This window comes from Lepisma saccharinum, chromosome 23 (assembly GCF_977018435.1).
Source record: "Lepisma saccharinum chromosome 23, izLepSacc3.1, whole genome shotgun sequence".
In the NCBI taxonomy this organism is placed as follows: domain Eukaryota; kingdom Metazoa; phylum Arthropoda; class Insecta; order Zygentoma; family Lepismatidae; genus Lepisma; species Lepisma saccharinum.
In genome coordinates, this window is record NC_139251.1 from 8,717,217 (window position 1) to 8,738,100 (window position 20,884).

General features: G+C 37.3%; 1 protein-coding gene across 2 annotated transcripts in view; it reads left to right on the top strand.

Annotated features, from left to right (window-relative positions):
- The first annotated feature begins 203 nt into the window (after positions 1–203).
- The window catches only part of LOC146005208 (uncharacterized), a 39,218-nt gene continuing 18,537 nt past the window's right edge, over positions 204–20,884 (top strand). For both annotated transcript variants that reach the window (XM_083144269.1, XM_083144270.1), the window contains exon 1: positions 204–1,216. In XM_083144269.1, the coding sequence (XP_083000395.1) occupies positions 355–1,216 (862 nt within the window). In that variant the 5' untranslated portion in view covers positions 204–354. The remainder of the gene's footprint in view (positions 1,217–20,884) is intronic.

Consider the following 20,884-nt stretch of genomic DNA (forward strand, 5'->3'; position numbering starts at 1 on the left):
TTCCAGCAGAAAAAGAACGTGGCAGCAGACACTGCCCAGATAAGGCCCAGATAAAAACAGCATGTTTTAATTGTATTGCCAACAAAAATGTCTTTTCTATCTCTTTTTCTCAGAGGATATTGTTGGTAGGGTCATATAAAAGAAAGAAGAAGAAGAACAGACGATCATCTAGAAGAACAAGAAGTGTACGGAACGAATGGAAACGAAGCGAACCGCGAGCGAAAGGCGGGAGCCCAACATGACGAATATCTTGGAAGTTATTTCACGCCGACCCAAATGAAAGGAGAAGAGAAGAAAAATCATTAGGTTTTTTGTAGCACTCCCTGCGAGGTGAAGGTAGTTGAAGTTATTAAAATGTTGAAGATAAAAATAGAGGAAGACGACTCGCATGATTCTGATTCAACTGTGTTCAGAGATGAGGAATTCGAACTTCCTGAACTTGAATTTGATCCAACATTTGAAGAAGGAGAATTGCTTCCTGACGTTGTGAAAAATAATGAGGTCCTAATTAATTTTTGTGATGAAAATTACATTGTTAAATTTGGAGATAGTGACCGAATGTTGCATATTAAGAACAGTTTCATGGATATCATTAAAACAAGCGAGTTTCCACGATTTGCACAAGAAAGCGACTTACAATTAATAGTTTTCGAATTCTATCACCCCACGTTTCAGAAATGGGTGAGGGCTAAAGACGATGATGTGATTAAAAATGGCCAAGAACTAAGGGCAGCTGTGAAATGTCGGGAACAGAATGAAGAGAATGTAAGTGAGAATATGCAATTAGAACTCTACAATGTACTTAAATCTTCAGAGGAAAAACAACTTAGTGAAAGTGACAATAGTAGTAATAAACATACGCATAAAAGGAAACACAAACACAAATCTAAATCTAGAGAAAGAAAAAATCGAAAGAAACATCGGACAGTTGCTATCCGAAAACACAGAAAAAGACACCGTTTATCAAGTAGCTCTGACAGAAGGAAATCTTCAAGAGACAGGGAACAGAAGAAGAAGAGAAGAAGGTACAGCAGTAGTTCAGATTCATCACAGGAGAGAGGGAAGCAGTCTAGGATTAGTTCAAAAGCTGTGTGTTACAAGACTTTTGAAAATAGTACAGGAGAAATTGAATATCAATATGAAAAAATTGAGTACTGGCAGGAGGAAGAGTGTGGTGAAAATGAAGACAAATGGCAACAAGCTGGTCCTTCAAAAGGTATATTTTAAATTTTTGCAGATAAATCTTTGGTAACCGTTCCAGGTAAATTTCTTATCTCCGGAAAACTGCTGAAATTTGCTAGTTCATTTAATTTCAATATTCGTACTTACGTATTCTGCATTGAGAAACATTGCTGAACGTGGCATTTCGCTTAATTCACGGAAATAAGCTCTATTTGCGACATATCGAGTAAGTTTTCTTCGTTTCTTTTTGCCTTCGGTAACATGCAAAATGGCGGTCACAGTTTCACTACCATACTCGGCATGCAGTGTTTCCACCCCACTGCACCCAAAAATACCTACGTAGCCCACAAACCATTGACGCATAGCCCCACGAACCATTTCCGGTAAGGTTAGGTAGGGTCACATTTAGGTTACAATAGTGAAAATTAGGTTTAGAGAAAAATATGCATAGCGCCCCACACTATTTGCGGAAACGTACCTTCTTCAGTTACAAAAACACGTATTTGGAAACCCCGACCGGGATTACGTCATCACACACAGGCTACATCCACCTAGAAGTAAATGGATGCAAGAGCTTTCCTGCATCGGTCACATTTATATCGAAAAATACATGATTTACCGGCAAAATTCAAGGAACGATGCGAGAAAACACTTCTCCGAACTTCCACAACTATAAAGAAACTACATTCGGTAAGTAATTTCTCCTGTAAATTTGAAGAAATCCGTTTTCCGGAGATAAGATATTTAGCCAGTTCCGTATATTGGAGACACATTAAAATCGTATATTTTGTGTTTCGCATGGTTCTTACTTACCAATTGTGTATTGCAGAACATAGTTCAAGGTGCCATTATGCTTTTTACACTAAAACAAACACCTTTTCTACTAAAATAAGGCATTTTTCTAAGTACTACCGAATGCATGTAACGTTGCGATATCGCTACTTTTGTTTTCGAATATCAGTGTTTCCAACCTTCTTCACCGAAAAATACCTACTATGGTGTTCGTCACGTGTGCAAATTGTACATTATGCACGGGAAGCTAACGGATAGCCCCACGAACCATTTCCGATAAGGTTTGGTTAGGTTAGGCAAGCATAGTTAAAAAAGAAAAAAAAAAAGGTTGAAACATTGACAGGTGGTTACATCATCAAACGTACGCAGCATCTGGTTAGCAAATTAAAACTATGCCAATTGTGCGTCGGTGAGATATTTCTTTTGAAAAATACATTATTTCCCGGTCAAATAGATTACACGATGAAAGAAAGTACATCGACAAACGGAAGCCTTATTCCGTAAGTAGTTTGTTTGGTAACAATCTGATATTCCCCGGACACCTATAACTTATTCGTTTTGTCAATTTTTGACATAGAACTTATTCGTTTTGTCAATTTTTGACATTTGTACTTACCTATCTGCTTCGTGGAACATTCTTTAAGGTGTATTCACGTTTGTCGTCCCGGAATCGGTGGGAAATTTAAACTAAAAAAATATTTTTGTTTGAAATTTTTGAGTCCAAATTTCCCACCGATTCCGGGCTCTGCCCCTGGGGTAATTAACCTACCGCCCCCAACCGCTAACGTGGCCCCGCCTCCGGCTTTCCGGCTTTATCTATAGAGTCCCTGTTAAAGGCATGTTAGAAATTGGCCGGAGTCACCTGCCCCCAAATGAGCCCCAAACTTTTAAATTTGAAGAAATCCGTTACATCACACAAAACACCTTCCAGATGTTAAACAATGCTACAGGAACTTATTACCGTGAGTAGTTTCTTCTGTAAAAATGAAGAAATGTGTCTCCGATATACGGAACTATTACCAAATCTTTTCATACTGTACATTTGACACATTTCACATGTGTCCTTGGTTTCTGTTCATAACATTTGACAAGGACACAGGTGAAGTGTGTGGAAACAGCGAGTATTAACCTGGGATCACTCTAACTTGCAGTTTTGTGATGACTTGGGTACCCTTGACCCTCTGCATCCCCAGGAGAAAGTGAAATGGTTTATGAAGATTTTGTTGTTATGAATATTTTCAGTTGTTTTTTGCTTGGGGAAATGTGTTATTGTGAAGTACATCTGTTACATTAGCGTGTTACTTTACGGTGTAGCAGAACAGCCTAAAGGCTTTGTGCAAGAGAATATAGCACCCAAAATTTTCCACAACAGCAGCTATAATTTTACATAGGTTACGATTGCTAGGTTTGGTACTGATAGTTATTTTCGACGTGTTCTTTCGCTATTTTAGTGTGCATACAAACAGTTTTGACTAACCAAAAGCAGCAGAAATACTCTGAAATTGCATGTTTTAACTTACTTGGGCCATACTTTGGGATCAAATATCTCCATTATTTGTGCTTTCCTAACACTAGAATCACTTTTATATTACGTAAAACATTAAAATCTGTTGATTAAAAAAAAATGGACAAATTCTCGAGGGGGTACAGTGGGTCTATGGCCCCATGACTTGCAATGTAGGTATTTCTGACAAACATTATTTTTGTATGCATAGCACATCTCAAATACATTTTGTGTTTGTAAAGAAATACAGGTACCTATTCGATCTCCACCGAACACCTCTCACTGATTTATTTAGTCATTTTTAACATTCACACTTACCAATTCTGCATTGCGAAAGGTTCTTTAAGGTGTCATTTTGCTTTTTTCACGAAAATAATTTCAATTTTTCACATTAACAGTAATTATTGTTCTTCCTTTTTTCACTTCCGTAACACACAATATGGCGGGCACAGCTTGAGTCCCGTCGTGGATCATAAGTGGGTATGCAGTGTTTCCAACCTTCTTAACCAAAAAATGCCCCACAAACCATTCACGCACAGCCCAAAAAACCATTGACACATAGCCTCACAAACCATTCACGGTAAGGTTAGGTTAGGCAAACATAGTTAAAATTTGTTTTCTTAGTAATATCTGGAATGTATATTTCTTTTTTTTTTTCATCTTCTTGCAAAAAAAAAACTGCATGGTTGGAAACACTGACAGGGGGTTACGTCATCAAATGTACGCAACATCCGGTTCACTTCGAGAAAGCAAGTAAAAGCAACAACAATTGTGCATTGGAGAGATATTTTTCTACAAAAATACATCAATTCCCAGTCAAATAGATTCCACTATGGAAGAAAATACCTCCACGAACTTTGAAAACTCATTTACGTAAGTAGCCTAGTTTCTTCTGTAAAAATGATGAAATCCGTTCGGCGGAGATCTAACAGTTACCGAAATACAAATATAAACTGTACTATCTTAATGATTTTTCTGAAAAGGAAGGAGACAATCTTCAAAAAACTTTTTTTAAAAAAATTGCAATAATGCTTTTGCTTTGCTTATAGCATGGGAACTTGTACAGCAGAACTTGCACCCTTAGGTAAAACATGTAACAGCAAATACTGTTGGGTGCTCTTAACTCTCCATAGCCCACATACTACAAAGTGAAATTTTTTGTTGTGAATATTATGATCCATACAATTATACACTAATCCCAGCGTTAACCAACGCCTGGAATGCTTCGGCATAGATTTGTCATTACGGTGGAACCATTGTAGGACAGCATTCTTCACTTCATCATCAGTGATGAAATGTTTTCCTCCATGTTCTCTGCAGACTTCAACTCTTCTGTGTCTGTCTAAAGCGGACAGCTCCTTTGGGACCCAGCGTGCACTCACTTTTCGGAACAACAAATGATCATGAATTATTGTGTTCAATGTTCCTAAGGACAGATTACACACCCTTGCAATTTCACGACAGGTTATGTGACGATTGTCCAGGATCAGCTGCTCCATGCGCTGAATGTTCCCAGGAATGACTGACGTGGGCTGTGATCCACCACGACCGGGATCGTCAGTAATAGACATACGGTCATTTTTGAAGCACTTACACCATTCAAATGTCTTACTGTGACAGAGTGTCTCATCACCGTACTGAGCCTGAAGTCTTCTGTAAATTTCAGCAGGTTTTCTGTCCTTGTTCACTAAAAACTTCATCAGAACACGCTGTTCCATGTAGACGTTCACACTGTTATCCGTCATCTTGAATAACGGTCTATGCAGAAGCGCGGAAAATGAGTGTCGCCTACCAGTAACAGCACGCAGTTGCCAGTTCCTACTGCATACAAAACCTCCAGCCTAGGCATCTATTTAAACCTGGAAAAAATAAAGTCCCCGATCGACTTGAACGTCCCTCGTATATTAGTTTTTGTCTTGCGAAGAGATATTATAGTGGAGTATATTTTATTTTGTGGTACTACTTATGCAATTTTCAATGTTGACAAACTCCCTGTGATATGAACTATATATGTAGAATTATGCACCCAACTGAAAGACAAAGAGTTGCTTCATTGTCATGGACTTGCTTCTAATTTTTTTTACTGATAGATACTTTGTTCAATATGACAAATATGTAATATTAGACTTGTGCAACAAATATGTTGAAAGTTACAAATCTTCAAAAATTTAAAAATTTTCAGAAATTGGGTGGACGAATGAACGCACCATGTGACACAAAACATGTCATATCTCCGAAACTATGTGAAGTATTGTGATGATTTAGGTAATGTTGGAGAAGAGAAGGACAGTCCTTACAGAAAATAACTATGTTACCACTCTTACCTGCTCATAAAGTAGAAATATCTTTAAATAAAGTAATTTGTTGTAATGAAAAAAGACATTCAATTTTGTGTAATTCTTTGATAGGGGTGTGACCTTCCCCATGGCGCAGTGGTAGCGTCATCGCCTTGTTTGATACCTGGTGGAGGCACATAGTGGTTCGGATCCCACTATGTGCCTCCTCCCACTATGGACGATTTTTAAGATTTTGCAAGAATTGCGATTTTCTTCTTTTGTAAATGAACGTGTTGTTTCAGGAGAGAGGAAGACTACAGAACTCTGCAGTCTACTATATTTAGTAATTTTAGTTTTATAACCATTTATGCGAAGCTACCAAATGTTCCAATTTGGTCGGGACAGTTCACCATTTTTACTCCCTATTGACTTTTTTTGAACTGTAGTCTTGATGAGAAAATGTCCTATTCTTTGGTTAGTTCACATTCAGACATGTTCTTCATTATAAGGATCATTCCATAGCATTGGTGGTCACATTCAGTGTACCAATTCCCATGGTGGAAGGTGGATCTCCGACCTCCCCACCAACGTTCTTGTTCTATTAAAATCCCCTCCCCCCAATCAAAATTTTCCAACGGTACAATTTTGTGTTATAACAACAAAAATAAGCGATTAGTTTTGACATCAAATGTACTTTAGTAAGAAAAATATAAACACATACAAAGAAGGAAGAACAAAGAATGATGTCCGTCTGTGTGTGAATGGTGCATACATCTCTTGTTCTCTCTCTCTCTCTCTCTCTCTCTCTCTCTCTTTCTCTTTCTTTAGGGCTGGTAACAGCATGAAGTTAAAATATACTTCTACATTCATAAAGATTTTAAAATTATATCAAATTGGACTAGTTTGAAATGGGTTGCCATTGCCACCCTAAGCCCCTGGAACACAGAAATTAGACAGACTTGTTATTTCTCCTCCTTTCGTCAGGAATAAAACATAGCACTTACATGTTAATTTAATAGGAAACTATTGTCTTCTTAAAGTCTATAGATTTTTGTTCCTCCACCTTAGCATTAACATGTTAATTTAATACTAAACTAATGTCTTTTTAAAGTCTATAGATTTTTGATCCTCCACCTAGTTATCTTTAATTTGCATTAAACAATAACATACACTGCTTGAATGAAGCAGTGAGAGCCACTAATTTTATTTTATAGCCTTTTAGAGCATGCTTTAAGATTCAATTTGAAAAAGAAAATTGCGTGATAACTGTGGTGCCTTTTAGTGATATTGCAATTTTAGTAACATCAGATGTTGACACCAAAAAAATCAACATTATTTCCAGTACATTAATTTTTTTCTGACAATGCAAAAGAACCTTAGCAACAACTATTTGAATGGAATTTACATGTATATGAAATTTAGAAAAATAATTCCAAGTGATACATTGATTTGACTCTGAGATATAACTGTTAAACACTGCAGCCCACTACCATGGCCTCGGCAATGACCGATCCATTCAAAATTCTGAAACTTTAGCCTCCTGTTTCTCAATAACTATGAGGTGTACACAAGAAATATTTTGCATGTGTTCATACCTTGTTAGTATTATCAAATACACCAAGTTTCATGAAAAGCTGAATCAATGGGATGCATGGCCTAGGTGATTTGACATGGAATCAGTCAAAGGTAGTATTTTTTATAGTAAAAATATGACAGGTTTCAGTATTGGCTGTATGAACCAATGTTTCCACAGGCATACAGCTATACAGGGTGTATCAGAAGTCCCTTACCACCCCTTGTAAAATCCGCAGTGATGTATTTTCATGAAATTTGATATGGGCAATACATAATAGGCCTAGGGGGACACCTTTTGGAGTATGTCACATGGACGGCCGCCATCTTGAATTCAACTTTTTTTATTTAAAATGATAGGTTGGTCATGTGATACATGACCATAGGCTAGAATTTTGTCAGTTGTGATAATTATGATAACTCAGTTAAGTAAAATGATAGAAAGCTGTGGTAAACAATGTTTTCAGTACATTTCAAGCTTTATTTTATGTTCTGTGCATTTTTTCACGATCTTGAATGAAAATGTCTGAAATATAAGGCCAAAATTGATGTTCAATTTTGAACAGGATTTTTTTAGTAGGGAAGTAATAAATATCAGAGCTATAATTCTTTTAGAGGAAACATATTTAGAATTTAGAATTTCTTTATTCATGGGTGAAGTTCAGCCTGTGGCTGCTCTAGCACTTAACCCGCAAAATCTACTACAATAAAACAAACAAAATACAATTACTACTATAACATACGAATTCCATTACATTTTCACTTCTAAATATTTCAGTAATTAACACACTAAAAAGATAAAAAAACAATTTTTCTCATTCACACACATCAAAATGTTCATCTTGGGTTCGAATCTGCTCATTTTTTGTTTTGATTTCAACGTAAGCATGCTGAATCTGGTCATGTGTACTGAGGATTTGTCCTTGCTCATGTAGAAGTACTTTTGTTACTGCCCTTTTAAAGCTGTTATATGTCGCACACGAGGTAACATCTGGTGGCAGAGCATTCCAACAATATGCAGAAGCAACTTTGAAGGATGACAGGAATATGGATTTTGAGAATCTGTCCAGATTAAGTTTCTTAGTGTCGAGTCGTGTAGTTGTGTATGTCGTGTCTAAATTGGAGTCTGTCGTATAAGTATGTGGGTGTTTTTGTTTGCAGAATTTTGAATATTGTGCAGGCCAGATGAAGTTTTCTGCGTCGTGTCATATTCAGCCAATTAACGTCATTTAAGTAAGGCAGTATGTGATCCCTTCATTTCAAGCTAAATGCAAAACGTATACAAGAATTCTGTACTTTTTGTGGAATTTTAGCATTCTTTTTTGTTAAATTAACACCGTAAACAACGTCACAGTAATCGAAAATTGGAAGAACTAGAGTTTGCATAAGGTGCAATTTAACATCAGCCGAAAGTAAGTGCGATGATTTATAGAGTGATCTAAGTATACCATAAGCTTTTGAACTCTGAGACGTTACGTGGTTTTGCCAGTCAAGTTTCTCATTAAATATCACACCTAAGTTCTTAACAGTTGTGCAGTGTGGGACCCTCTCATCATTAATATTAATTGATAACCCATTTATTTGAATTTTATTTAAGGCAGCGCTAGAACCAATTAATGTAAAGCAGCATTTAGAACGGTTGATTACAAGACCATTACGTTTACACCATTTATAAATAGCATGAAGGTCACGGTTCAGGAGACCAATTGCTGGTTTTGCATTTTTGGGGTCTACTGGCATCATCAGCTGCATGTCATCTGCATAACAATGAGGTACACTGTGTCGTACATTTAGGGGTAGGTCGGCGGTGAAGAGGGAATATAGAAAAGGGCCTAAAATACTTCCTTGCGCAACCCCTGAGGGTATCGTAAGGGGAGTCGATGTAGCTCCTGAGGGAAGCATCATCGATTGCACATACATATACATCCAAAGCTTTGGCAAAAAATATTTGAGTTCTACTACAGGTTTCCTCTTTTAGTTCTAGCTCTTTGAAAATGTTAGTTTTTCATTATTATTTTTTTTTCAAAATTTTACCCCCTTATATCTCTGATGGGGGACCTAATAGAAATTGTATATTTACAGCATAGAGTGTACTCTGAGAAGTACCTGTAAAAAGAATTTGACATTGATATTCTATGTATAATGGGGAATTTTGTCAAAAAAGTAAAATTTATGTTATTGGTTACAAATAAATATTTCCATTTAATAAGCTATCATGCATTGAAAATTATTGTATTTATTAATTACATAATGCAAATGCCATAGTAAGTCCTTTGGTAACTATTATGATTGAAAATATGTGTAAGGCAGAGGTTTGTCTGAACAGGTTAACACATGCACTAGTGCTTCATTTCCTCCCTCTTGTGCTAGCATCCTTTCTCTCTTTTAAATCCTTTTTTTTTTATGTAAGAAAAGTAACATTTCGAAAAAAAAGATAGGAATTTTGTTTGTTTTTACATTTCATTTAGAATTAAAACAAGGAATTTGTACAATTGAAGGGAATGTAATGACCCGAGTGACAATATTAACATCTGTGGATGGCAGCAAGAGAATCCCTTCCTCTCTTTCACAACTAGAAATACCAAACAGATGTAGGTGTGTTGCTTACTTTCAAAGCTGGGTATCACTGACAGTTTGAAGGATGACATAAATCTAGTGGAGTGATATAGAATTCCATGGGAGGGGGGGGGGTCGAGTAATGACGGTAAAGGGATTATTAATTCTCTTGACTTTAAGCGTAGTTTATATTTTCATTGGAAACATGTTTTGTGTATACAAGCACAAAATTATGTTGTGAAAAGTCATACTTCATGTTTTTCCAGACCCTAATATTTTTTGCTAGTCCTGCCAAAAAACGTTAATTTGGAAATTTACTGCACTTGGAACAATTCAGATCAATCAAAGGATCAAGAATGGCTATTGGAGTAGTTGCAGCTTTCCATTAATGATCTCCAATTTCATGTCTTATCCTGTTCAGACAAACCTCTGCCTTACGCACGTTTTCATTCATAATAGTTACTAACAGACTTACTATGCAATTCGCATTATGTAATTAATAAATACAATAATTATAATTACATGATACGTAGTTTATTAAACAGTAAATATTGCTTTGTAACTAATTACATAAATTTGAAGGATTTTGACTAACTTCCCCATGTTGTAACTTTGTTATCCACGGAATATCAGTCAAATTTTTATTGTCCGGTACTTCTCAGAGTACACTTTATGATGTAAATATAAATTTTATTAGGTCCCCCATTCGAGTTGCAGGGGTTCCAATTTTTAAAGATAATGAAAATCGAGCATTTTCAAAGAGCTATAACTAAATGAAAAAAAAAACAGTAGGACAGTTCAAATATTTTCCGCCAAAACTTTGAATATATATGTTTCCTCTAAGAAAAATTATAGCTCTGATATTATATTACTTCACAAAAAAAAAAAATCCTAAACTTTGATTTTTGTTCAAAATTGAATATGAATTTTGGCCTTAAATTTCAGCCATTTTCATTAGAGATGGTGAAAGAATGCACAGAAAATAAAATAAAGCTTGAAATGTACTGAAAACAATGTTGTTTTCTATAATTTTTCTTAGCTGAGTTGTCATAATTATCGCTACTGTCTGCAAAGGCCAAAATTACCTGAAGTCATGAAGCAAAAAAAATCACCACCATTTTTAAACAAAACCAAGTTTCAGAAAAATAATGCCTGCTTTGAACTATCCCTGCATAGAGGTTAGAACAACAGAAACAGTGAAAATTTTGAAAATGGTCAAGCAACCAATGCTGGACCATTTGTGGACTGACTCATATGCATTCTGGACAAACACTCGAGTCTTAGCACAATTGCTGTGAACTAAAAGCGGATAAACATCAATGATGGCGCCACCTTGAAATAAGTTGGGGAGGGGGTGGGGGGCTATAGGTTTCGGAGTTAAATTCTAATTGGGCTAACTAATACTGGACTAAAGGTATTTACTTAAGACTGTATATCATGGAAAGGCCTTTCCCGAATTCGCCTTCCTCTTGCCAGTAGAGAGCGCACAGCATTTACAACACCAGATGTTTTGTCCAGGCCCTTTTGGCGAGGCTCCTCAAGAACATGCCTCCTCCGGTACCTGGACAATTAGTGATTGACAGGTCGTAAACCCCTTGTCTCTGGAATTTCTTTCCTCATACATGTCCTAGGTTTTGCTGTTTGGGTCGATTGGCACCTTCATTGCCAAAAGCTGATCTTACCATTTTGTGTCAAAATCCATACTATAATATGGAGTCCTGCAGCAACAATATGTGGCTTATAACATACATAATTGTGAAAGCTTCTCTTCAAAGAATAAGGAGTCCCAGTAGTCTAGTATTTGACCTCCGGGGCAAGGTAGTTAGCACAGCGTGCTACGACAGCAGGGGTCCTAGGTTCGAACCTGAGTAAGACATGGATGTTTATGTTGTGAATGTGAAAAAATATAGAACTGAGTTAAAACTGATATATGAGAAAAACAGAAAATATGACATCGGACTGCCACGTAGTAAACCCAGGTTCGATTCTTGTGAATGATTTCAAGCGGAAATTTTTCAAACATTATCCTTGCATAAAACCGACTCTGGGGTTAATCCAATCTCTGTGAATGTATTTGATCTATTTTTATAAAACTTTCACTGATACACTATATATGCACTAATTTAATCAAAAAGTAAAACTTGCATATCTTAATGAATATTAGGTCTAAGGCAAAATATGGTTATTTAATACCATGTGGTCCAAAAAGATAATAATTGACAAAAGGTCAACTTTTTCCTTGTTCTATATATTGTTGTTGTAACCCCTATGCAAGGGTAGTATTTCCCTAAATTTGACTGTTTAAAAATTGCGGCTATGTTTGACTTATGATTTGTGGCATTTTTAGCCTTTGTAGACAGTTGTGTTAATTATGATAACTCATCTAAGAAAAATTATAGCTTGGGTAAAAAAAACAACATTGTTTTCAGTATATTTCAAGCTACATTTTATGTTTCGTGTATTTTTTCCAACATTTTGATTTTGACCAAAATTCATAGTTTAGGATTTTTTTGTTAGGGAAGTTATGTAATATATATATATATATATATATATATATATATATATATATATATATATATTAGAGGAAACAATACATAAAAAAATTGCAGAAAATATTTCGGCTGAATTACTGTTATAGGTCTTTGATCGTTTCTTGATTCTCTTTTTTAAAATTTTGAGCCCAGATGTTTCCAATGGGGGAGCTAAAAAATTATATTTACAACATAAAGATTACTGTATGACAGGCACCTGTGAAACAAAATTTCCAGATTGATATTTCATGGATAACAAACCTGCAATAGGGGAGGGATTGGTCAAAAACAGGCATTTTACATTATTATTTAAAAAGAAATGTTTGCTTTTTAATAATCATTTAATTAGAGTTATTGTATTTATTAATTACATCATGAGAATGGCATAATAAGTCCTTTTTTTTATCCCATTAGAACTTCATCCTGGCTCGACAAATGTCACAAGGCCTTTGAAACTATAAAATAGACTGCTTTATGCCAAATTTAAGTCAGATTACGTGTCAGTAAGCAGTTTCTTACCTGGTTAGACCACTACTTCAACTGCGATATTTGTCCGAATGGGAAGTTTACCAATTCTGGCCTATGTTAACTTGTTCTTTATAGAATTACAAAAAAAATGGGTTGCTTTTTTATTTTATTGTAATTTTGAAAAATCCAATTATGTATAAAAAGACGTTTTGTTACTATAATTAGCTACTTGTATTTGAAAAGAATTTGTAAAGCCACCCACCTGCATTATGCAATGTGTTTTGAAGGCATATTGGTGGGTGGGTGTTGGTGGCTCTCTACATATTCATAGTCTCGGTTATTTATGGAGGCGATGCAAATCGTCTCTATGCTCTCACATAGTTATATAGTAGAGTCCCTTGTGCGTAGATGCACCACATGCAGTGGGAGGGTTTGAACCCATTGAACCCCCCCGCCCGTAATATGTCCATAAATGTTACGAAAATATGCAAGGACGTAACAAGGGGTCAGAGAGAGAAGCATTTCGGGGCAATTTGAGAAAGTCTCAAGTATGATGTAAAACCAACCTCATAATCAAAAATTATTTATTTTAGAGATCTTTTCGTGATGTAGTTGAATAAGAAAAACACCATGAAAATAGTTGAATGAGACACCCCATAGGAAGTATCTAGGGGGTAACCATTTGAAAATTCTTCAATGGGAGGGGAAACAAGGGTCGAATACCATTTTGGATGATTTCCTTCTATCCTTACCTCTGCCAAGTGCAAATTTCTTCATCGCTTATTCCATCTTTGCTGTGCATGTCGCCGTAGCCTTTAGCCCCCTAGCCTATTTCTTGCTATGGGCCTGTTACTTCTGTTATAAAATTGGGCATCCTCGATGGCACAGTGGTAGTGTCATCGCCTTGTAATCAAGGGATCCCAGGTTCCATGCCTGGTCCAGTTCCGATTAGCCTTACTGTGCATAAAGTGGACTTAAAACACCAAATCAATAAATCATTAAGAATTAATTTTAAAATTTTATAATGAATTTCAGGTGAAAGATTCAATAATCTAACCTCCATTATTAATTCAATGCCTAGAGAATTATAAAAAATTGGGGGAGTTGTATTTATACACACGAAATGCTCGGGAGCCAATAGAAGTTTACAACCTGCAAATCGGGTTTTCTCTACCGATTCAACAAATTCAATATCTCCAATGCTGTTTGTGTTGCACCTGATTCAAAATCGGTCACAATTTATTTTGAAAATAATTTTTGGGAGGATATGTGTGTGTGTGTACATGTTGTGTTTTCGCCACCCAGAACACACATGCCAAATGTCCAACAAAGAAAGGAGAGCTTGACTGCCCGGACGTTCGATACCATTATTAAATATCTTACATTTTCTTGTTCAGCGACTGGAAGTGAGAACTTAGAGCTAAAAATGGGGAGGATGCGAGAAATACCACTCACTTAGGAGGTGCCACTCTCAAGGAACATATATTTTCACTACAAATTCACCTCCAGAAGGAGAGAAATACATTGGCATAAAAGCAATGAATATAGTTGCAACTCTTGCTCTGAGCATTTTGGTTAAAGAAAATTTAACATGTAGGACTAGGACTGCAAGCAATAAAATTTCCGAAGTATGCTAATTTTTACACCATATTGCAATCATTTGTTAACTGATTTGTATTATGGTCCACCATATGCACAGAGACTAATCGGGACAAGAGCTACAGCTTCTAGTGAAATATCGCCACCGGGGATCGAACCCAGGACCCCTTGAGATCAAGGCAGCAGTGTGATCACTAGATATGGGTTGGGAGCCCAATTTTAATCTTTCCAATTCTTAGCATTTAATAATTAGGTTCTCTGTGTACTCTTTGATTCTTTAACATTGTGTTTCTCCCTCTCAAATATTTGCAGTGATAAGGCTAGATATAATGATGAAACCAATGCGAGAACATCGCTAACACTCATGCATTTGTCGGTACTTGAATGAGGAACTAACAAACAGAAAAGTAATAGATTTTGAACGTCATCCTACTTATAAAAATTCATGTGTCACACCTGTTAGACTGATTCCGAAATATAGTGATACAATTTGCAGAGGCTAGTAATTGTACACAGCTAGCTGTATATGACAACAATTAAAGAACAATCTACCAGTCACTGAATACTTCACCTACAAGACAGCCAACAGATTTCGTAGCAAGTTTGTTGACTCTTGATTTGGCCAATTATTTAGTATAAAAATGATCAGTGGCCACTGTTATCCAGGCATATATCAGCTGTCCCCCCTGATTTTAGAACACATCATAATAAAGTAACCTTGTGATCTAATTGAACTACTAGAAAATGTAGTCGAACATTGCACTTGCCCTAATGGAAGTTTTATAATGAAAAATGTAAACTTCTGCTTTCTAAATTTTCGGTCAAAATGCATCTACCGTTCAACAAAAAGTCTAGGGTAGTGCAGGGGAGCTTAGACCTCTCTTTGGGAGGCCTTCAACCCCTCCGTAGCACTGTCCATGATAAACATCATAGTAATGCTTCTCCCACTTATTCAACATTTCTAACAGTATTATGTTTACTCATATTAGTGGTAATTTCTGAGTGTTTTAGGGCCTTTTGTCGAAATTGTAGCTGTATGCCAGTGGAAACATTGGTTCATACTAGGGATGGCCAAACGGATCCGGATTCGAAAAATCCGGATCCGGATCCAAAAGTTACGGATCTGGATCCGGATCCGAAAATACCAGATCTGGATCCGGATCCGAAAATTCCGGATCTGGATCCAAAAGTTCCGGATCTGGATCCAGATCCGATAGTTCCGGATCCGGATCCGAGAGTTTCGTATCTCAATCCCATTATAATATTACCACACCTTAAAAGGTATTATGATCTTCGATTACAAAGAAATTTTTCATTAGTTAGTCCTACAATAATTTTTTTCAAGTGTTGTTCCTAAAATACTTTGCTACGCATCGGCTAACACACACGTGCACAAAAATAATCTTACTTGTTTAACATAAAATGTCAGAGGTGATTTTGTAAATGCCATTGAAACGAATATGTATTCATTCGAATGTATTAGAAATGGAAACAAACATAAATGTGAGACATTCCATTCCAGGATGAAACCTTTAATGCATATAACAAGATAGAAATGTTATACAAAAATTATACAATTTTTCTACAGTTACAGTTTTACAAATTGATATATGCAGTGTTATATAATTACAAAGTATAAGACTAACAAGGGAGGTTATCTAAGTGTTCCCCTCCGATTTCCATGAAACTTGGCAGGTGTATAGTAGAGCCCAATGGAAGAAATACGTATTTTTTGTTTCAGCTAAAATACTGTCTTAGGGGCAAAACCCCCTCAAATGTCAAGATGAGGACAAATTGAAGTGAGGATCTGACCCCTGTGTCCCCCTCCGATTTCCATGATACTTGGCAGGTGTGTGAATAAACGGGCCCAAAGGAAGAAATACGTGTTTTTTTTTTTCGGCTAAAAACTGTTTTAGAGGGCAACCCCCCTTCAAATGTCAATATGAGGACAAATTTAAGTAGGCATTTGACCTCCGTATCCCCCTCCGATTTTCATGAAACTTCGCAGGTGTATAGAGGGTCCCAAAGGAAGAAATACGTGTTTTTTGTTTCGGCTAAAAAACTGTTTTAGGGTGCAAAACCCGCCTCAAATGTCAAGACGAGAACAAATTGACGTGGGGATCATCTGACCTCTTTGTCCGCCCTCCGATTTCCATGAAATTTGGCAGGTGTATAGAGAGGCTCTATGCCCCCTGTTTCTTCCTATGCCATATTTACGTAGTTTCGCGGTCAGATCCCCACTTCAATTTCTCCTCATCTTGACATTTGATGGGGGGGGGGGGGATTGCCCCCTAAAACAGTTTTTTAGCTGAAACACAAAAACAGGTATTTCTTCTTTTGGGCCCCTCTATACACCTGCCAAGTTTCATGGAAATCGGAGGGGGAGACTTAGACCTCCCTTGTAAGTGTATTAATTAATTACAAGTCGCGCACACACACACACTATATATGTGTAGCGGGTAACAATATGTTATAAACACATTCTTACTTTCCAAAGAAGCGCATGTGGGATGGCAAAAGGGATCCGGATCCGAAAGTTCTGGATCTGGATCCGGATCCGAAAGTACCGGATCCGGATCCGACAGTACTGGATCCGGATCCGAAAGTTCTCGATCCGGATCCAACAGTACTGGATCCGGATCCGACAGTACTGGATCCAGATGCAACAGTACCGGATCCGGATCTGAAAATTCCGGATCCGAAAAATTTTAGGATCTGGATCCTTAGGATCCGGAACCAACCGGATCCGGATTTCGGATCCGCCAGGATCTGGATCTGGCCATCCCTAGTTCATACACCCAATATTGAAACCTGTGATGTTTTTACTATGAAAAATAATACCTTTCTGATTTTTTAATATTGTGTTTCACATGTATTGATTGATTTAGTTTATTTTACTTCGTGTTTTTGTGCCTCTTGGCTAATTTGCGAAGATGGGGATGAGTGATGAAATGATGAAATTGATGAATGGACATTCACAAACAACCAAGCCTGACCGGGATTCGAACCCGGGACCTTTGGCGTCGCAGTGCGACGTGCTAACCACTCGGCCACAGGGTCGGGCCACATGTATTGATTATGCCTTGTAACAATTTTCATTGTGGTAAAACCCGGGATTCTCTGTCCACAATTACCCAAATTTGAGTGTGGTAGAGCTCGCGCACGTTCGGAAGTTCTCTGGCGTTTCTAATGCACAGCGTCGTTTCGAGTCTAACACTCCGCACGGAGGTTCCCGGGAGAGGGGAAGTGAGTGGGCGCGAATGTCACAGCCAATCAGCACCAAGTGCCTCGGCACATGTGCTTACGATCATCAGCTGTTCTGCTAGAATGCTTGTAACAGCGAGAGTTGGAGAGGGACAAAGTAGAATACTAGTAATACAGCAGTGCATTTAAAGGTAACAAATCATTTGTAATCCAGTATGAGACGTATGCGAAAGTGAATATCCTAACGAGAATAAGTAATTAGTAAAAGGTGGAAACTTACGTGGTGGAACTGGAACAGATGTGTGATGGCGACATTGCGGCTCTTTAATTCAATCTTTCGATGTCGCTTATGGAGGAATCTTCTGCTTCTGAGTCACTGGAACTATCACTGCATATTTCACTGTCACTACTGCTGCTGTTGCTGTTAACCCTGATAGTGAGGTGCTCTATTTCAGGCTCCAACAAACCTTCAGTTTTGATATAATATTCTTCAACATCTTGCACATGACGGCAGACAACACTCCATTCTTTCGCCCCAATCTCCGAAAATCTTCTTTTACACAGCTCCCACACATCAATTAATTTGAAAGTGACATTGTGTTGTCCAACCCATTGTTTTACGTTGCCCCATATCTTCTCAATGCTGTTCAAATCTGGATGATAAGGTGGTAAACGTAGGACCGTGTGACCATATTCAGCTAGAATTTGATCTAAAACGAACTTTTTGGCTTTGCCCTTATGCAACTTTATGAGTTCGTAGAGTTCAGTTTATACATACCATCACCGAAGGGAATATTGTTTTGTAACAACCAATTTTGCATGTCTTGCTTCCTACTATTTGAGGTTGGGCATTTCTCGTACTGAACATTGTGGTAAGAAGCATTATCTATTACTAAAACAGAGGTAGGTGGCAAATTGGGTAGGAGCATTTCTTTAACCCAGCGAATGTAATTCTCAGAATTCATTTCTCTGTGGTAATCTCCGGTTGCTTGATTCGATTTGAAAATCAACAACGCGTTGGGAATGAAACCTTTTTCACTGCCGGCATGTACGATAATGAGACGCTGTCCCTTTGAAACAGGCACTTTCATACCTTTTACGCTATCATCGCACCATGCTTTGGGATTTGTGTGCGAACTATGTATGTACGTTTCATCACTGTATATTATCGGTCGCCCTTCCCGACGAAATCTGGTAATGGCTCTCAAGTAAGCTATACGTGTATTGCGTATGTCACTTCTTTCAATGAGCAGCTGTCTGTTGCTTTGAACCTTTTTCCAGCGAAACCCCAGTTTTCGAAATATTTTTCTTAAGCTAGATGATTGACCTTCATATCCAATATCTTGGCGCAATTTCAGCAACACGGATTTCAAGGTAGGAATTCTCTTTTCCTGAATATAAAATTCATTAATTGTTCTTCGCACTACACAGAGATCAAATTCGTCCAAATTTATGCACCGTCGCGGTCGGTTCTGATTTCTGCGCGGTGTATCATAACTGGTTGATGTGCCTTCTTCCACCTTTTCCATTTCTTTTTTTACAGATTTTATAATTTTCAAAGACACACCGGTAGCAGCAGAAACACGTTCATATACTTTCTTTAGTGGAATGGTACATCCATTTTCATCGGCTTCCCTTTGCATGAATTGCAGCACGTTTGCCACAACTTCCCGTGTTTGCCCACGAATCGTCCTGCAGAAAACCTTAGAATGAACGGGAGGCTTGTTTCCCTTGAAACGAACGAAGAAACGAATGTGAAATTAACAGCACCCGCGTGAAGATAAACAACCGATTTCCAACTTGTTCCTGCCTGGCCGCCCACGACAACAATATTCTGACTCATGCTTTTCTCCTCTCCCCTCCCCTACCTCGCGCCAGCTCGAACCTTTGCTGAGGCTCGTTGACCAGCTTTCATCCATATGCCAGAGAACTTCCGAAAGTGTGCGAGCTCTAACACCGTTATTTTCTGTTAGGATTGTCCTTCTCCTCTCCTACAATATCAATACTTCACGTAGTTTCTGAGATATGACATATTTTGTGTCACATCATTTGTTCATCCATCCAGTTTCTGAAAATCTTCAAATTTTCAAAAATTTGTAACTTTCATTATATTTTTTGGACAAGTCTAATATTACATATTTGTCATATTGAACCAAGTATCTATCAGTAAAAAAAATGGAAGTTAATCCATGACTGAAACAACCTGCTCTGAGTGATGTCGCTTGGAATGACCCAATATTGGTTTTGAAAGTCATGAGGACTTAACGAAAGAATGGGAAATAGGGACTGTTGACCCACTAAACCCCCTTGAGAAACACATGTCATTTTTTAAAAAAAATTCACAGATTTTGATGCTTTACATAATGTAATTTTTTCCAGCCTGCAGAAAACTCAAATTACTGAGAAAAATTATGCCAAAGTATGGCATGCGTACGTAAAAAGCTGCCATCTTGGAGTATTTTCGCAGCTTTTTATTAGTAACATTTGTTTGTATGTACACTAAAGTAACGAAAGAATACGTTTGAAATTGCTATCAGCTCCAAACCTAACATTCCTAAGCTAACAACTTAAAATTTTAGCTGCTTTTGTTTAATGTCGTGTTTGGTGCTATATTCACTTGTGCGAAGCTTTCGGTCTGTTCTGTTTCATGCTAAGGTAAGATATGTACTTTTCTTCACAATAACACATTTCCGCAAGCTAAAAACTGCTGAAAACTTTCATGAACAGCCACTGGCGTACACAGAATTAATTGTAAAGGTGGCTGCTTTGTAGTGGGGCTGGCATACACAATAGGATATTTAGTATATTAAAAACTTTCCACTCTCAAAAATGGCAATCGAGGGTCATTTTTAGATGAATTTGGATTTAACACTGATTTTTTCAACTTTTTCAGTCTTTTATTTGAAAATGTTGATTTTCAGGGGGTACAGGGGGTCAAGTGTACTGGGAATGCATATGAGTAGACGTTGAAATGTTATGTTATACAGGGTGGACCAAAAGTCAGGTTACTTACAGCAAAATGAAAGTTACAGTATGTGTTCAATATGATCATCGGCTGCTTGATAGCATGCTTCAATTCGATTCTCCCAGTTCCGTAAGACGTCTATAAGTATGGTATGAGTGATTTGTGAAATGGCTTCTGTGATCCTCTCTTTGAGGTGGTCATGTTGTTAATCTTCTCGGCGAACACCATGGCCTTT